Source organism: Hetaerina americana, unplaced genomic scaffold (assembly GCF_022747635.1).
Source record: "Hetaerina americana unplaced genomic scaffold, ioHetAmer1.1.p SCAF_72, whole genome shotgun sequence".
Classification (NCBI taxonomy): domain Eukaryota; kingdom Metazoa; phylum Arthropoda; class Insecta; order Odonata; family Calopterygidae; genus Hetaerina; species Hetaerina americana.
Genome location: NW_027287339.1, coordinates 1,643,335 through 1,663,423, shown reverse-complemented (window position 1 = coordinate 1,663,423; position 20,089 = coordinate 1,643,335). Strand labels below are relative to the sequence as shown.

The 20,089-nt window shown below is 38.1% G+C and overlaps 1 protein-coding gene across 3 annotated transcripts in view; it reads left to right on the top strand.

Moving 5' to 3' along the window:
- Positions 1-20,089, top strand: part of LOC139697299 (uncharacterized) — a 160,912-nt gene that overhangs the window by 131,338 nt on the left and 9,485 nt on the right. For 2 of the 3 annotated variants that reach the window (XM_071595965.1, XM_071595963.1), the window contains 3 exons: positions 13,398-13,600; positions 16,194-16,349; positions 18,249-18,351. In XM_071595965.1, the coding sequence (XP_071452066.1) occupies positions 13,529-13,600; positions 16,194-16,349; positions 18,249-18,351 (331 nt within the window). In that variant the 5' untranslated portion in view covers positions 13,398-13,528. The remainder of the gene's footprint in view (positions 1-13,397; positions 13,601-16,193; positions 16,350-18,248; positions 18,352-20,089) is intronic. The other variant, XM_071595964.1, reaches the window with a different exon arrangement.

Here is a 20,089-nt window from a genome sequence, read left to right as displayed (position 1 = left end):
TGGGGGAGTTTCCAATCCAATTAATATTGATAATGGCATACATTTCCATACCATGGAGTGTAAAGAATATAAAGAAGGATTATTTACTTTCCATGCTACATGCGGAGAGCATGTCACTATCTACTGTTCGCGCACAGCTGTGTACTATGGAATCTGGAAATTGAATGGAAGATTCAAATATTCTACTATTTCATGACAGTGTTAAAAGTATGCATTGAAAAATCATTTAATTTGTGAATAATCATGCAGTTATGGAAATACTGTCGTAAAGTTCAATGATAAAATTGTTGGATGGAAAATTGACCATCATAAGAAACTTGTTGCTAAACCTGCGAATAAAGGGAGTGTAGAGAAAGTTCTAGAAACCTCATCTTCGACTTGTCATTTTTCATAAGTGCTTATCTTCAATGTGTGGGTCGCGGTAGTCCAGGGGGTAGAGCGTTGGACTACTGACCGGAGGGTTCGAGTTCGATTCCCGAGCAAGCCCCTGGCACCTGCAGCTCCACCCAAGCTATGTGATTTTTCGGGTACCAGAACTTCCTAGGAAACCATAACCGGCACAGAGAAAGGAACTCGCCCCCCCCCCATACCCTGATGTGTGAATTTCACCCGCCGTCGGGCTTAGTTAGTACTGGGTGAACTCTTAACATCACCTAATAAACCGACCTTCGGGTTGATTATTGTGTTTATGGTTTTTTTATCTTCAATGTAACTCAATAAAACTCTCGGTATTTTTTTTTAATTGGACTATTTTGAAATTTAAAGCATCCATGAATGTTTTTCGGTAAATACGTATGTTGGAGTACGACTTCCTCCTCTCTTGCGTCTTTCCAGTAGTGTTCATTGATCTCCAAATAAATGCATGGTGCCCGGAATGGTCGAGATGAAAATGTCATCCTCGACCCCTTTCCGTGCCCCTTTTCCTCCGTCCTTTTACAGCTTTCTCTTGCCCTTCGCCATATTTCGTCTCCTTGGCAAATTGCGACGCGACAGTAGCAATTAGTAGAGGCCAGTCGGTTGGCCAGCGCTAATCCACGCCTGGCCTGTCGCCATCAATCCCCTCTCGGTTCTTCGCTCGAGATGCTCCCGGCAGGGCGGAGGGCGGGAACGCTGTCGTGAACATTTTTCGACGACCCAAAGACCATCTCGGGAAAGATCTCCTCGTGGAAACATTTGAAACTGCGTACTCAACAACGCACATGGAAGGACAGTCCCTTCTTTCTGTGGATTTCTTATGAATGAAAAGTATGTCCGCTTAACAAAAACTAACCAAATGCAAAGCAGTGAGCGGTTAGTACTGGGCGTGACTGAATGACGGGAAAAAGATAATTTGGTTTCAGAAAGAGTAAATGTGGAGACATACCAAGTAGTACTTGTTAAGTATATCCTAATCACCGTCTTTTTTTTGACTTTCAGATATATATTTTTGCGAAATGTTACTACTACTGAATTAATGAAAATAATATGATGCGCCACTAGTTAAATGTGCTATATCATATACATATTCAACACCCTCAACTCAAGGGAAGATACAGGATGTGTTGTGATACTAGGTAAGCCTTAAAAAAACATAGGGGAAGTATAATTACTAGCATGCACACGGTATCTCTTAAGAAATAAGAAGAATCCTTATGAATCTTAAACGAGAAAAAATAATAATTTACATTATTATTTAATGGCTTGTGAGCTACATCTTATATGCTGTAGATTAATGGCTTAAAGTCTAAATCTGGCCGTGGGTTTGGTTCATTGGCCATATAAAGCGTTCGGTGAAACGGCGCCCGCATTTGCATTCGATGCAAATAGACGATGGTCCTCCCGATGGACCGCGGCTTGTGAATCAAAAAGTTCCACTAAGGCGCGTCAGTCCTTTGAAAAGTTGTTACGGTGAGAAATGAAGTGTTAATCATGAGAGAAACTAGCATGAGTGCCCCCTCCCTCCCCTTTTGCAATCACGAAGAAAACAAGCCATGCTGGAAAGGTACAAGACGTCCGAGTTTATTTCCGATACCAGAAAATTAATGAGTCCTTACAATATATTGACAGATTTAAACCCACCTGATAAATCAAGAGAACCCCGCAGTGATAGATTTAAATACTGGTTTTCCTGTGGCTTTACTCGTGACCAGCAAGAAACAAGTGTAATTCATTCCTACATTTGTGATATTACGGCCGCGTTTTTGTGTCGTTTCCTTTCGAGAACACCTCATAAAATACGTTTTTAATTTCCTTAGATCGCATTGATTCTGATGCATGATTGTAATACGCGCAGGCATGGTCATACAAAGTTTCTGAAATTACTCCAAGTCACATGTCATACTTTCTTTTTCTCCCCACGGTTATATATCCTTTAAAGAAGGTAATGCAGCTAATGAAATATCAGCGCAAAATTCTCATGTGGCTATTTGCATTTTTTAAATGCAAAAATAACACACGCTTAAAAATCCTAAATGGTCAAAGTGGGTGTTTTTCTTGAAACAAAGGGCCGCTTATAAGATGTCGCCGGATGTGTATTTTCTTCCCTCGGCCACTGCGCATTATTGCGGTTAACCTCATGCGTTGTCGTGAAATGGACCGAAACCTTAAGTAGCAGAACGAGGTCTGAAAAGGAAGAGAAGAGGCGAGAAAAAGTTTGACCTCGATTAAAAAAAGAAACCCACGCCCCATTGCTGGAGAACGTCCCCCCACGCATGGAGTTTTTCAGAAACGCAAATGGCTGCGAATCCGTGCGAAATTTGTACTGCCATCGCGACAGTGGACACTCATCGCCCCCTCATAGCTGGGATATGCTTCATGTAAGTCTTATGAACGCCTCAGGGTGTGGCGTGAGTGGGACTGTGGGATTATGCCATGCTTCGATGCGATGTTCAATGTCCACACGATATAAAATTGTCATGTAAACGCGTGGTGTCGGGGAAATAATATTTTCCCACAATATTCTAATGTATTATGTGGACTTTTGATACGCAAACATCGAGGCGATAGGCGTATGGAGCGAATGTACCGAGTACTGTCGTCCTTTTTGGCGACGTGAATATCCCAGTTCGGTATAGGCAACAAGGAGACGAATTGTGAAGGGGCTCAAATAGGAAAGCCGTAAATATTTTCCCCAAATCGTAGAACCCAATGATTACCAAACTGTTTGGGGACTTCATGGAGAGTTGAGGACTTCCTCAAAGTCCTCAACTTTCCAGGAAGAAGAGAGAATGATTAGAAAAAATAATACCAAAATATTTCAAATGTTTCCATTTCAATCACAAGAGAAGTGAATTCGTAGAACCGGTTAGAATTAGGATTCTTCTTTTCTCTTATGTTTTTATATCAACTCTATGAAGTTATTTATGCGTTTCTTATCACTATCATTGCTCCGCGATAAACGGATATTTTAATATTAGCAGGCAGTATATCGGTCGGAGGTAGGCATTAGACGGACCATGTGTACTAAAATAAATAACATGATACCCGAAGAAACTTACATCATTATAATGTCTTTCGCAAAATATATCTTCCAAGTTTTTATTATGTCCTCCCCATTTTTAGCAATTTTCAATGTTTTTTATATGCAATCGGCCGCATTTTTTCCCAGTGGAACTTCGAGGAGTTACAAGAAAATCTCATAAGGTCAACGAAATCGTCTCTCAGAAATGTTTGTAAATCCATTGTCCTAATGATAATTACCTGCGAAGAAATATCGTTTCCATATGCATCAGGATGTCGACACATTTCAAATTATTCAATTTTCATCACGGAGCCAGCCTCTTGCGCGAGAGTGGTCGATCAGAGGATGATGGGCGTGACCTGCGTCCACTTAAGCGTGGAGTACTTTGTTTCGTGACACCCACGCACGTGCTCTCTGCACACTGGCAACGCGGCCACGCCATCGCAGGCCACGCGCAGACGAAAGCGTGAATCCATAAAAAAATCAAATAAAATCGCCTGGAACACTAAATCCCTTGATATCTTTAGATGTGCGCAAAAAGAAGATACGTACGTACTGTCTCAGGAGATAACAGTGATAGCATGAAATTGAAATTCGTGTCACTTTCGTAATTCACCAGATGTTTTACCTGTTACACTCGTGACGAACAGGATTTCGACAAAAATTCTTAATATGATACAATGTGGGATTACGCTGCACTTGCTTGGTATTATGGGGCTGGACCTCGAGTTTGAAGAGTTTGTAGTCCGCCTTATGCCTTACGATGTTTTATTTCTCTCACTAACCGTATCAGACCATATAAGCATAAAAATCCTGTAAAACATCTTTTAACGAATCTTTCTGTTGTTTTCGATTCGCCACTATAAGAAATACCTTTTCCGTTCTCGAATTTCTAAATGTGGCTGGAAACTAAAGGGGTGCTTTATTACGTGTACTGACAGCAGTTACACTGTCATTATGCCCGGTCCACCCAAAAAATCACATTGATGACAACATTTCGCCTTTCAGAGGAGAGTAAACTACGGCCCGTCGGGACCTTAGCACCGATCTATGATAGTGACACGAAGTGGTCTGCCAGGCGAAGTGGCTGACAGTAAGGGATGCTTCCTGTTGAAGTAATAAGATTGGTACCCCTTCTGTGGTTTCCTTGTATGTGAATAACTATTGCTGCGATCGGTTGCACCAAGGGTCTTCTTTCCGTAATGTTTTTGGCGTCCGGAGTGGAAGTCTCTACTAGCGACACGTCGCGTCGTGACGCCCATTCGTGTTGGGAGTTCACCGGCTGAAAAATTCTGCATTCTTGCCGCCACTTCTTAAAAGATTTACATTTATTAGGCAAGCGGCATAGTAAATGACATATGTAAATGTTAACGCCCTATAAATTCATCCATTCCTGAATGGCCTGTCTCCAGGTTGTTGGATCACTGGGAGATCTCCACTCTCGAACCGAAAAAGCTGACCTTGTTTGCCTTTCGTTTCAGCTCCCATCTCCGCACTTTTTTACCCAAATCTCAACTCATGCCTGCCCTCCCAGCATGAAGAATGACGCCGTGTCGTTTTCCGCCAGCGTTAGTAATCAAATAAGGAAGTACTCGTAAAACGCCCCATTTAAATTAGAAACAAATTACAACGGGGGTGTGCTTACACATGGAAGTGCAAGTGGTCCGCATTAAATAGCCGAACATACATTTGCTAATCGGGTTAGTAGAAAATTCCGATTTTAGCTGCTCTAAAACTAAAGCCATCACTCAACATGATTTGTTTCCAGCTTCGTCCAAGGTCGTTATTGAGTCCCAAACATATTACTGGCAATTCTGGTTTGGAAGCCACTTCATGAGCGTATACATAACATCCAAAACTATCATAAGCTTATACATAACAGTTCATCAATAAAGATCGCCAAAATTTGACGAAACACACTTTTCGCCTTTTTTCGGCCGCTTTATGTGATTTTCTCCCATTTAAAACAAAAGAAACGAAAAAGACGTTAATTATGTCCAGCTATGTATAAAAGTACACTCGCAAAATTTCACAAATTGCATAATAATATGTTGTACGACAGTTACGACAAGGATAACACAGTTTCATAGTCCACGACCCTCTCTCATTCTGCATCGGACAGAAGATGCAGCATGTCGGCCTCCTGTGCGTCGAAAAAAAACCCGCCCAAGTCCCTCAACTTTATCTTACCATGCTCTCGGAAATCACACCTCCAAAGTCTCCGCTAATCGCGAGTCCTCCCCGCGTCGCCCACCCACGCAACCCCTCTCCCTCCCCTCTGTCTTGTCCTCTTTGGCGAGCCCCCCTCACCGCCTCCATCTCCAGCACTATAATACCCCTTTATCTCGCGGCGTGGGCTCTTGTGGGCGGAGAGGCGACGGAGGGGAAGGGGTCGGGAGGAGGCGAGCGAGAGAGAGCACGCGTGCGTAGGGGGCGGGGGGAAGCGGAAGGCGTGGGATGGGAGGTGAGTGGGAAGCTGTGGCACGAGGAAAGGGGATGATGGGCGGAGGGAGAATGAGTTGTGAGGGCCGATCCACGCGTGGCCTTAAAAGTCCTGTGCCATATGTCCACTCTCCTCTCGGCGGAAACTGCATACACGAAGATCCCGAGGCTACAGGTCGATTTGCAAGTCTTATAAAGTGAGTTACGAATACAACATTCCCAACATCACGTCCTGTGATGGGTGGACAGGTGAGAAGCGTTGCTCTGGGTTAATTCGTATTAAAAGGCTCTGTGTTAAACCAACAAGAATCTCTGATAGTCGATTTAAAAGTTCTCTAAAATCGACCCCGAACGTCATATCATCATCGTCAAATTTCATTAACATTCAATGCAGGTTTTGGACGGCTCGTATTGACTATGTATTGCGTACCAAGGAAACTTCCAATTGTTTGTCATTCATCATTTCATTTTTCAGTTTTGCGTACGTTCTAATGGACTTCGTGTCATCTAGAAACCCAATTCTCTTCTTTCCTCTACCCAAGTTGCCTCACTTTCTCCAATCTATCGCAGCCAGTGGCAACTTCTCAATGCTTCCCCCATTCTATTTCCTCGGCCTATTCAGATTTAAACTAGCAGCGGCTTCTGTTCACTCACCGTGTATAAAATTTCGCCGATGATTCCATCGTGAAAAGTGAAATAAAATGGAAAATCACGGGGTAAAAAAAATTCATTTTTAAAATATGAACAAATACACGAAACGGAAACCCTTGACTCCAGAGATGAACGTGAAAATCTGATCTGACCAAAGATGTGTGATTTTTTTGTAATAGGGAATAGACGTAGAGTGTCATGAGCCGAGAAATTTTCATGACAAACAAATTTTCAACTTTGCATTATAAATGTTGAAAATAAAGTTTCGTTTTTAATGCATCATGGATCACATCAGAATTTATAATAGATCGAAATAAAGTGCTGTTTTGCAGTGCTGTAAATCAAGGCATAATTTTGATGTCATTCGTTTTCAATATAATGAGATGATGCTCAGTTTTTCTGGCGTTTGAGCTTCCATTATTATTTCCCAGAAAATTTTCATTTTAGATGGTTTCGGGGTTGCAAAAATGCAATTCACACCACTGCCTTTCTAAGTATCATTCACTTGTTCGCGAAAACTCCTCATCCCTCACTCATTTGTAAAGAATAATTAATAAAACTCCGTAACCAAGTTTTCATTAAGATTTTGCGAAAGTTTTGGAAGTCTCACTACGTACACATAAAGTAAACATTTTTGGTGTCGTTAGTCTATTGCTATTTGAAAATTTATTTACCCTCAGCATTTAAAATTTTTTACGTATTAAAGCTTTTAAAAATTACGTAACCGACATCGTAGGTTTAGGAAAATAAAACTATCCTCTTCTATTTTTTCGTTGATCACTCTGAGATTTGTCGAGACAAATTGTGAATGTGAATAATCTTAGATCTTTACCAAGTGTGGCTCTTTGCTCCCTGAGTTGAAAGGAGGGAATCTAACCTTTCAGTGGTTTTCATCGCTATCCTTACTAGGCTATCTGCGGAGAAGTCTCACAAGGGCGGTCGGTCTTTGCTTAATATGGACAATATAACGCATTGATAAGAAACTCTAAATATATTAACTCGTGGATATAAGTAAAACTGAGAATCTCCCGATGAGATGGCACAGATTAACGAGTCACGATTACATTACTGTACATAAGAGCATTTATCAAATTAATTTTTTGAAAAATAATGGCAAAGCTCTATTATAATTGTAAATAACAAAGAACGTTATTTTTGCAATCATGCGGTTCTCTTCATGTTCACCGAAGCACTATTTCATTTCCCTATGTTAGATTTTGGAGACGTGCGGCGTGTACACCAAATTCTATTCTTAATTTTAACCCTAATTTGTAGCGGAAGAACAATGCCAATAATTATGCTCAGTTATATTATTGTATATTAAGAAAATATATAACTTACGCTAAGTGATAAAAACCTTTGCGAGAACTCTAGGCGTTGACGGGAAGCAAATTTGATCATATCCCATGCCAATGAATGTATAATACGGTGAAGTCTGACGTAAAGGTAAAAGTGCCGTTTTCGGACTTATGCTGAATAGAATAAATAAAGAAAAACTTTGCCGCAGGCGTCACTTTAATTTGAAAATTTTCCATTAGACAAGGGGCCATCACTCAGCCGTTCCAACTGGCGACTGGGTGTTTTCGAAGTAGGTGCTTAGGTAATCCGTATTTTTTATCAAGGAAACGTTTTGGATGTTATGTATTAAGTGCGAATTCAACGCAAAAGTCTCCTATTCATCTAGTTCAACAAAAATGCCAGCCTGAGTACGTATAGAAATGGCTGTAAATACATTGCGAATTCGTTTTCTTTAGGTTTTATCTAATGTATTTAAAGTGTACCTTGTTTTGAACAAGTGTTCCTCGAAGGAAACGGGGAAAAATTGTACATTATAATCATCTTAATCAAGGCTGTTCTCAAGCAGGAAGGTATGGAGCTCAACGAATGCTGCTTCTACGGCGCGTGAAAACACGCACACAGGTCAATAAACACCTGGACATTGCCTTCAGTCCTTAGCCTAAACTCCCGAAGGCCTGTGGTGGAATCATCGATTGGCTGATCAATCATTCTTTTGGCACTATCGGGATTAGAACCACTGACCATACGATGAGCGTCGAAGCTCGGAGGGTTATCAAGGGGAAAATATCCCATGCTAACATTATCGTATGCATGTATATACGTGTATGTACGTCGCAAATTATTTTCTCGCACGTGAAAGCCGGGACAGAGATATGTTAAAATATATGATGTTTGTTAACGCAACGGTGATAAGAATTAAAAGTTAAGTTTGTAATTTATGTAACATTAGCAAAGTTTGCCTTTATAACAAAATGTTATTGCAACTTTTAGCCACCATAACTAAAACGAAAGAATTTTTAAGAAACATGAAATTGCCTTTTTGTCCAAGTGTTAATTCTCCGCGCCGCACTAAATTATTTTTTCGTTAATTCCGCGAAAAAAATGAAAAACCTGTTATTAGTTCTATAATCCCTCAAAATGTGTCCGTGACTCTTTTAATTCTGTTCCCTTTTATCTGACAGCAACCCAGTCGTTTTGAAAAGGTTCCGTCTGTTTGGACAGCTTACGCATCGTGCCTGGAAAACTCTTCTAGGCATGAAAATAAAGAGATTTAAAAAAACGCATTTCCCTAGCATTTTAAGTATATGAAATTGAAGCTGAATCACTGCACAATATGGTCCAGTTTCATGTATCTCCATTCCAGTTTTTTGTAATTTTAGTCTAAAGAGAACTTGGAGGAGTACGTTATTATTTCAACTGGAGAGGAGATGATGATTCGGCCGCGATGACGGGGTTCTTTGCGTCCGGATATTGGCTAAATTCGTCCGCTAATAAATCACATTAAATGCATTATATTTTTGGGACGCGCCTATTATGATTAGCGTATGGCTTTCTGGCCGACTCCTGCTCCGCCAAAAATCACATGTAAAATATTCTAGGCTGAATTAATTACAAAATGATGAATAGTTACTTGGAAAGAAGAAATGTTACCTTTTTGAACTCACAGAATAAAGGAGTTCACATTCTAAATTCGCTTTCGTAAAAAACAACTGTCAATGCATGTGCCATTTCAAATCAAAAATCAATAAAAATACGTGTGGTGAGACGATAGTATTTACTAGTTTATTTCTGTTACTAAAATTAGACAGGCTTCTATTGTTTTTATACAGGGTTCGTCCGGAAAATAAGTGTACTGAGCTCAGGAAAAAAAAATTATTGCACTTTTACATATCTTAAGCTAATATTCCTCAAAATAGGACCCTTGTGAGTCGATACACTTGTTCCAGCGGCGTTCCCATTCCTGGAACGCTCCCGCGAAGGCATCATCGGGAACCTCTCGAAGACTCGTCGTCGACCTCTTCTCTGCCCTCCACGAACATCTTGTGCCACCGAAAGATCATGTTTCTGGACATGGCTGACTCCCCGTAAGCCTGGTTAATCATACCGACAGTTTCGGTAGACGATTTCCCAAGCTTTACCGCAAATTTGATGGAATAACGCTGCTCCAAAAACTTCGGCATCGCGTTCCGTGACGTGGGTCGAGCGTGGAGGTTCGCGTTAACAGAGCTCCTCACTACGCCACAGCTCAGAGCCGACTGCCTTTTTCAGCGTCGCTTGCCAACATACCCCCCTCCAATCGCAGCCCTGGAGCGGCGCGCCCAGCCCAGGAGTCAGTACACTTATTTTCCGGACGAACCCTGTATACATAATTGTTCGAAGTCCGGCGTAAAAATCAAAGTGCTCTTTTCGGGTTAATGCGAAATAAATAAATGAGTTTAACTGAGACATTCAAATATCTTTCCCATAATTAATTACAGAGGCAAATAAGGCTCCGCGATTAAGATTAAATAGATTCCAATGAACTGCGGGAGTTGCCGCGGCAGTAACTTTCAAAGGAGTCATCCGCTAAATGTGCATTGCAAGTACATTGCAACAAATTCAGAGTGCAAAAATCATTCGTCCCTCGGCTGGACGTCGAGGCATCCAAATTCGAATCCCAGTCAAGGCGAATGTATTTTACGTTCTGAATTTGTTGCATTGTACTTGTAAGATTAAATATGTTAGTCCAATTAAAAGCAAAACATTTCTTACCCGTGTTATTATTATACAATTCATTCTTTTTAATATATATGAAGTCAATAGAAAAAATAAGTATAGTCAATAGTCCAAGTGAGTAAAAAGAAATTTCGGAAAACATTAAGCAGAAGGATATACAATTTTCTTGCAACTTGCAATAGTGGAATGGTTCTCTAGTTATTTATGTTGGACGGGAATTATGCTATCAAATTAAAACATATTAATAAATTAATACCTAATTTCTGCAATGCATTAAATCCATATTTTCTAAACAGAAAAAAATCAACTTCTACGGATTTCCCAAAAACTATATCCACTTTTCATATTCACTAAAGGTGAAAGGAGAAGAATTCTAAATTATCGGCTTAAATTGAAAACGTTGAAGGGACGTCCATTCATTTCTAAAGGCTCTTTAAGGGAGACAAGTTTGACGAGGTAGTTATTTTTGTTATTAACGAGAGAATTAAATGGCATAAGGAATTGTTCAAAATGAATATTTTGCTCAAAATACTGAACATGTGTGGTGCATGCAGTATACACCACTATGCGCTTGTATCACTATAACGACGCGGTTGCATTATTTAATAACACGGATCGTAAGCAGGATCATGGGACCGATTGGAAAAATTATTTGTATTGCTTTAAATCTAGGGGGACTCTTTCAAGGCGTTAATGTTCATGGCAAGGGGCGGAGAGGGAAGAAAGGCACCAGTAAAAATTGCAAATATGTAGTCAGTGAACGACCACTAATATTGATGTAGCGTTGAGGTCCTTCCCTACCGGTAATCGAGAAATTCCTCGTCGGTGCCCGGGGACATCCGGCTCTCCAACACGCGATGACGGAGACCATCGTGAATGAATGGCATTCTGGTGTGGGCATCGGTTTCCTCGCTAGGGTAGTCTCGGTGGGAAAGAGGAATGGGAGTGAAGAGAGGATTAGATGTGTAAGAGGACGATAGAGAGAAAAGGGTTAGATTGAGAAGGGAAGATTCGGAGGATTTTCGAAATTTCGCAGGATTCGAATGGAAGATTTCGGCGAGTGGTGGATCGGCAAGATACCTTGGGGGTGGAAGGAGCTACTCTCTTTGAAACGTCTATCCGCGCATCTCATCTTTGTGTGTACTCTTTTTGACTGAATGTTTGTGATAATTTGATATCCATGAAAAAAATCACTTCAAGCACTTGAAATGAAAGGGTGGAGGTGATAATAGACATTTGTCAGCAGTGTGCGGTAGATATTTCTTTCGGTTTGATAAAAATAATTCCTTGGTATCTCCCAGTGATGATAAATGTATTGCTATTTTCAAATACATATATTTCATCCTTCTTGGAGATATTGCCCTTCAGACCTGGTTTTTGTTTTTATCTTGTACAGTACAATATTGCTTGTACAGTACAGAAATTGCTTGTCCATCTATTTTATAATTGTTGATAAACTACTAAAATACAAGAAGGTTTATATTAAGTATCGGGAACAATTGTTTTCTGACGTGACTGCTGCAGCGCGCTCGCACCGCGTGGTGGTGGGGGGTCTGACCTCCAACACACGCCAAGCGCCAATCGCCTGCGGTCGTCCGTTCAGGCTAAGTCGTGTTTTTAGTGACTCCCTGTCGGGTGACTGCATGTCACAAATTGTAGTTTTTAAGGGGCGCAAGCTCTTCAAAAATGGCCGAGAGAGTGTGGAGGACGAGCCCTGCGGTGGAAGTCCGTCGACGTCAAGACCCGACGACAACATGTGCATGAAGTGATGAATTCAGGCCGTCGGTTAAGTGTGCGCATGATCGCAGATCGTATTGGCATTGATTAGATGGCAGTAGACACCATCATCACTGAAATTTTGGCGACGCAAAAGATCTGCGCTAAACTCGTCCCGAAAGTCTTGACGGACGACCAAAAACAGAGTCGAGTGGCTGCTTCTGAAGACCTTCTGAATAGGCTCCGCGACGATGCCCCAACCCCCTTACATTCCCAGTTTGGCACCCACAGACCATTTCCTATTTCCAAAAGTGAAATCCTCTCTCAAAGGACACTGCCATGAGACCCTAAGTGCTGTCAAAGAAGCTTGCACGCTTAACGTCCTTCCAGAATCCACCTTCGAGTCGTGGAGAAGCCGCTAGCCAAAGTGTGTCGACGCTCAAGGATGTTTTGAATTTTGTTTTGAAATTGTTTTCAACTTTGAAGGAATTTTGAGGCATATTAGTAATATCTGAAATAAATCTATTTTTCCACAACTTTGGCTGATACTTCCAATGCAAACCCTGTATAGTTATTCTTTGATAGACTATTCTTTGCGTGAAATAACAGAATAAAGTTTAGCAAAGACACATTTTTTCAAGAAACTTCTCTCCAATTACTGCATGATGCATTTTGCTAGTTCTATCCATACCTATGAATTTATTGAACTATATGAGAAGAGCAGGTTGGCACTTGGTTTAAAATTTGTTGTGGAACAACATTTTTGACGTCTTATATTTCATTAGCCTAGAGGCTTATTTCCGCTGATAATCTACCTAATTGTGAATTACTTTATCTATTATTTTAAAACTAAACCATAAAAAGCAAAAGTTAATCCGTGTGATATGTTATAAATGGCGGCCACACCATGATCATCATATGATCAGTGATTCCCACTCATGAGCATATTACTATTTTTTCCATATTGATGGGAAGGCATCCCAAACTGAGTGATACGATAAAAATCCAGTTTTTAAAATTTCAGCTCAGAGCTCTGTCAAAACATAATGTATTTAAATATCACTGATCACTTTCTCAAAGAATATTTCCAAATTATCACTCTCTGTCTTCTACATGAACTTTCTCTCCTTCCCAGATGCCCTGCTGGAGGATCTTCAAACCAGTGTCTCCAGGCCTGGATCAGCGGCCGGAGGAAGCATAAGCCGGTCTGGTAGCAGAGGACCCGGTTCAATTAATGGTCCATTGGCAACAGGGAGCTCGCCAGCAATGTCTTCGACTCGCACTTACAGAGAGGTAAAAGAGGCAGGGATGTATCCTCAACATGGAGTCATCACAAAGGCGAGAATTAATTTTTTTCTTTAAATCAGGCCGCTTGAAAAACAAGGATTTGTTTGGAATGGAATGCTCTTCTGGACTTTCATGGGCATGTGAAGTACGTATATATAGACTCTTGTCACTCTTTTCCTGGGCACAGAAGAGGGACTGCTCATCTATTTTCCAGTTTTCATCAAAGATTAAATTATATCATTTCCTTCAACAATTACACACATTGGTATTTTTCACCTGTTTTCTCACCATTGCTAAAATTTTTAAGTATGCTTTGGATACTCTTTTTTTTTTCAAATTTAAAAAATATCTCTTTGACAACAAGTTAAAAAAATCTATCCTTTAGGAGCTGATTTTAGGGAACCTTACGCATTAAAAGAAATATGGAAACCTTCCTTCCTTTGGTAGGGAATTTTAGAAGTGCTTTTGAAACAACTGGTAATTTTAATATTCAAATTTTAACTTGGGGCTAGATTATCTGTATTTTCAAGTTCATGACTATTAAAATACTTCAAAGAGCACAAATGTTTCTTTTGGTTCAAGGAAATTTGTGATTTTCCTTTACCAGTTGGTCCCACCGTATCATTCCTGCCATCCAAAATAAGTTTTATGACATTTTTATTTCTATCAAAGAAGGAAAATGAAAATTTCTTTGCGTTAATACCAATATTGTACTAATAAAACATTGTTTAGCTCTGATATCCACTGTCTTTGCTATTATCTAAATATAAAATCAAGTCAGATGTAATTAATTATATGCAGAATAAAGTCCAATCACTTCAAAATATATTTTTATGTCAACCAAAACAAGTGAATTGGTTTGAGCGAAAATAATTTAACACAATGAATTATTTTAAAACTATTTCAAACTTTTTTCTATGGTGTAAAGGATGGGATATAGCATGATCATGACAAGCATGAAAAGTTGAATGTTTAGAATGTGTATGGTGTTCATTATGACATTTTACTGTATTTTTTTCTTTATGGTTTAATTTTGCTAATTCCAATTCTTCTCTTCACTGCCGAAACCACTTGAAGTATTAAATATTCATAAAATAAAAGATATATATTTTCAAATGAAATATAAATTGTTGCTAAAAACATTATCTGGAACATTTTACGTTTATAACTATGTTGATTATATGTTCTGGACATCTTAAAATTCTCAGATTTTGTATGAAATCTGAGAATACTTAAACTGCAAGAGGTACACCCAGTAGAAACTTTAAATTTGCATATTTGAAAAATGTATGCTCTGCATATTTGACGGCAATGGTGATGTGCATTGGTATTGTACTAATATGCATGCCAAATATCCCTTTCTCTTAATTTGTAACTCCTTTTGTAGTTCCTGTGTATGTGTTTATGTGTTCAACCACTTCACTGGTTCACTTGCATGTCATAACCTTAATTTCTCAGTCATAATATTTACAAGTATTTTTAGTAATATTGTCACTGATTCAATTTGTATAAATTATTTGTTTATAGTGCACTTAGAAATGAACAGTACATAGAGTGACCTAATATTCCTATAGGTCCCATAGTGCAGGAAATGCCACCCCAGTAACTTAACTAATGTTGATCATTAATTGACCTGTCAAATACAGAAGAAAGCAATGGTGAAAATTAATTTTATCTACTAGGTATTGGGATTTGGGCCACATATTTATTTAAGCGAATTATAAATTACAAATAATCCTAAACATCCTAATTACCCTTTTTCCAAATATTTTGACTATGAATTTCATGATCTCACCATGAGACATTTTGTCCATTCTCATTTAGAGGAATGATTTGATGTGCTCATAACATTAGCAACGAGGAAGAGTAACTTTTTATTAAATTGTGAGAATTTGGGCATTAATGAATAAGAAATATTTCCCCCGCTCAAAAAACGATGAGCTTTTACTACCTTGCAAAATTTTAACCACACTTTATTAAGTGATACTTGATAGCATTTTCACAAAATCTTTATTTGGAGAATACTTTTGAGTTTGAAAATTGACTATGATATGCTGGGATGCATCTGTTATGGATTGATCATGTGCCATGACGACTAATTTAAGTACAAAATAATTTTATTTATCAGTTTAGTCATTTTTATTTATAGTAATAATAGATGTTATAATGTGTAAAGCAACTCTTAAAACTAAACATGTCATAAAATCACATTTTTAGTCCATTAGTATGGTGATCAGTATTGGCACATATCAAAAACATTTCTGTTAGTACCACGAAATTATTTGCAAGTTATTGGAAAGTAGAGAGAAATCAAAGTCACCAGCAATTTTTTTTCAGTTATGCTCTCCCCCCTAATTTTCATTAGATCTGTACACTGCAATTAATGTAGGAATTGTTTTAATACAGCACTGAGTGTCTATTATCTTCATTTAATGTAGGTAGTAGTATCAAATGCTTATGCATAATTTATTTAGTGCATTTAATCAGTATAGATGGATGCTAACACTTTCTTTACTGCATTGGAAATTTTTATAATTCATAAAAGTTTATGTAACGTTTTAATTGGATACTTCGATCAACATATCAATGATGACATGTATTTAAAGGAAAATACTAAAATAGTGTTTAATATTTAACTAAATAGGTAAGGACTATCCAGCAGCATGGTGTTGCTGGGGAATCAGGCCAACCAGTCCCTCCGGTACGTGATTTCAATAATGTCCAGTACCTCATGGCTGCCAACCCTACACATATTGTTGCAGAAAGAGCTGCTAGCCCTATTAACCCAGAATATCAAATGGTAAGCCAATCAAGATGAAATATCCACATGAAGTACTCTTTACATTTGTGTTATTATTAATTTATATATTATTGTGCTAAGCAGGTTTTGGATGGGCACAAACTAAGCATCACTACATTTTCAGCATCATATAACAAGACAAAACCTGCCAACTAGTACTTAAATAAAATAAAATGTTCTCTAATTTAGCATTCCTTCTATCTCACTTCATTCCATCCAGTATCCATATCATTTTCATATCCCTACCTCACTTGCCTAACATCCTCACCTCTACTATGGTCTTCAGCATTCCATCACTGATGACCATCCATCTTTCTGTGGATTTCTACCAACATCACTCTCTTCTCCTCCCACTATTCCTGGTGCTTCCTCATTTATCTTTCCTATCCATCCATTTTACCTTTTCTATCCTTCTATACACAAACATCTCAAAAGCCTCCAATCTCTGCCTATTATCTTTGTTAATTTACCAAGCTTCGGAGTTATGCAAAACCCCACGCTCCATACCAAAGTTTTCACTCATCTTTTTTTAACCTTCTTACTCAATATCCCTGTCATCAGTATCCTCCTTCTTGTAAAAGCCTCTTTGTCTTATTCTTTTTTGTGCACCTCTACTACTTCGACCATCTTCGTCCAAAATATTTCAAAGAATGGTTGACTTCACTTGCTCTAGCTTTTGTCCTCCTATTTTAACTTTTAAGTTAACCTTCTTCTTCCTCAAAACCCTCATAACCTTTGTTTTATTTTCATTATTTCTCATCTCATGCCTATCACATTGATTTAATTGATTAATGTTACAGATATTTAATTACTAAAAATAGTTTACCGGCCAAATTAGATTTTTGATGAACCTAAACTTGGCCTAAATTTTGATGAACCTAAATTTGAATCTAAAAGCTACTGCAATTCAAAGCCCTGTACAACAGAGCCCTTGTTAAATGCCCATTAAAACTTGCATCCCAATAAACTTGCCTTCAACTTTCATATGATTTCTGCCTGCATTCATGCCATCCAAATTGCCTCTTCTTTTTCTGCCTCTATTTCACATTATTAATTTTCTCTCCTATACCACAGTCCTCATCCAAATGCCTCTCTATATGCTCTTCATCCATTTTTCTTGATTCCTATGAATTTCTTCCAAAAACAGGCTCACCTACTCTAACATAGGTAAAACGTCTACACAGTATGTCAATTGTAGGTGGAATATCAATATTCCTTGGAAAATTCAACAAAAGGATAATATGTGCATGTTAATCTCAGTTAAAAATCAGTAAATTGTTACAAATAAATACATTGAGAAGAGAGAAAAAGAGTACTTGGGAGTAGGGGGTGGGGAACCCACTTTGGGTTCAGGAATCTAATTCAGTCTTTAGTGCAAGGTTATTTTATTAGAAGAGGCAAATAAAAGCATTTTTGATCAGTCTGTGCTCATCCAAAATCTACCTTAAAAGTTAGACTGCCTTGTAATGACAAGTTACCTAAAAAGAATGGCATACCTAAAGAATTTGGCTGTACCTTCATGTGTCATGTTTGAAATTTTATGTCCTCCCTTTTTTGGTAACCCTTGTTTCTCTTTGACAAAGCTAAACAAATAAAATGTGCACATCTCAGAATTGTTGCAGTATATTAGTAATTATCCTACTTTTCTGAAATCACTTAAATGAAAATTTTATTTTTGCTATACAGAACCGTGCCCTACAGCATTAAAATTCATTGATCACTAAATAAATTCCTCATGGTGCTCATGCCTAAATTTAATAAACTAGCTAAGCAGTAATATGCTAACAAACAAAAACTATTGGCATTATTACCTTAGAATTCTAAAATCTGCCACAGAATTTACTAGCTTGGATTACATAATGTTTAAAATTAACGTCTGTGTGTGCTAATTATTTTCAGAGCCCTGGGAATCTCAGTGAGGTATCTCAACAGAAAACTGTCACCGCATACAAGACTATTTCTTACCAATATAACACCAGTGATCCTCAGCAAGGTCACCCAGGTATGAATCAAAATAAAGAACAATAAAAGTTATTATATACTTTCATATTTCTTGTGAATGTTTTGTTTTTCCATGGAATGAAAGCATTGTAGAAAGTTGCAGAATTCAATGATATTTCATAATTCTCTTAAAATTCTCAATCAGTTGATTGATTTTTGTTGTTTTTATTTTTCTGAAATCAGCAATTGTAATTTCAATTTTTTTCATTTCACATGCATTTTATTAATATAATAGATACTTCAACTGGGTTTTTCCAGTGAATAATATATTTTATTATATTTTAAATCATAACTCTTAAAATTATGAGAGTGTCAAAATCTATGACATACTTTTACTACTGATATATATTTTGAAAAAACCATAAACATAGTAATCAACCCAAAGGTCGGTTTGGTAGATGATGGTAGAGTTCACCCAGCACTAAGCCCGACGGCGTGTAAAATTCACACATCAGAGAAGGGGGGCCGGTTCCTTTTACTGTGCCAATTATAGTTTACCAGGAAGATCTGGTACCCGAAAAATCACATAGCTTGGGTGGAGCTGCAGGTGCCAAGAGAGGCTTGCTCGGGAATCAAACCCTCCGGTCAGTAGTCCAATGCTCTACTCCCTGGACTACTGCAACCCACAGATATATATTAAAAAATTAAAATATAATGTTAAACAAGATTGAAGTAAAAATTACATATGATTGAAAGAGTCTAGGTTGAAATCCCTTTCCTGTTCATTCTAGGATTAGTTTCAAGTTTACAAGGTGTACGTTTGTTTATTATGGTTCCAAGTTTACTCGTATGAAAGTGATGATTGTTTTACCTAGTCTCCTTCATAATAATGATTTTTACTCTAAAAACAAATGCAATCATCACAAGCATGTACTTAAATATTTTGTCAATGTAGACTAATATAAAAATGGCCAATAATAAGTTCATTTGAAGTTGACTACAAGTAGTGATTTTAAGCCAAACAAACAGATGCTCAGTTGTCAGACTTGCTTGATCTAAAATCTGATTGCGGAAGATTGAGGTAGTTCATCACAAGACCTAAAAATGTATCTTTGATTGAGGTTTGGACTTGTATAAAATATAAGAGTATAAGTGATTGTATTATTCACTCTTTTGGTTAGTGTGTTATTGTTGGTTCTTGTATGTGTGCTTAAATGAAAAAGGAAAATTAAAAAGTTTCGGAAATGTATTGTTATGATGATGCTTCATATGTACTGTATATGTATTTTGTTATCAAATGTAACATTTTTAAAGTGAAGTAATTGTGTAATAGTGTAATCACCCAGTGAGAAGATGCACAAAAGATGCATGTTAAAAAGTAAGTACTAGAAGTAAGTTTGTGGAATTTTAAAAATAAATATATTTTAAAGTGTATCACATGATGTGCTTGCCTAATAACCCAAATTTCGAGGGTCTACATCCTACTTTGGGTAAGGATGTAGAGTTGATTTAGGTCAGTTTAACCACTGAGAAAACCTAATGAAAAGTCAGGAGTGGCTTCACAAGATGCCAGAGGTAGACAAACCACCTGATACTGTCAGGGAGTAAAAACTTGTTTAGAAATAGGCAGTTGGACCACTTATATATTCCTATTCTTTACTTTTTCTGTATTTTTCCAATGGCATGCTATCCTTTGCCCTGATTTTTCAGCCAAATGCTTGGAATTTGGTCAGGTATTTTTTTGTTCATTTCCCCATCAGTGCCTATGCCACTGGTACCACCAAAGTTGGTCTTTATTA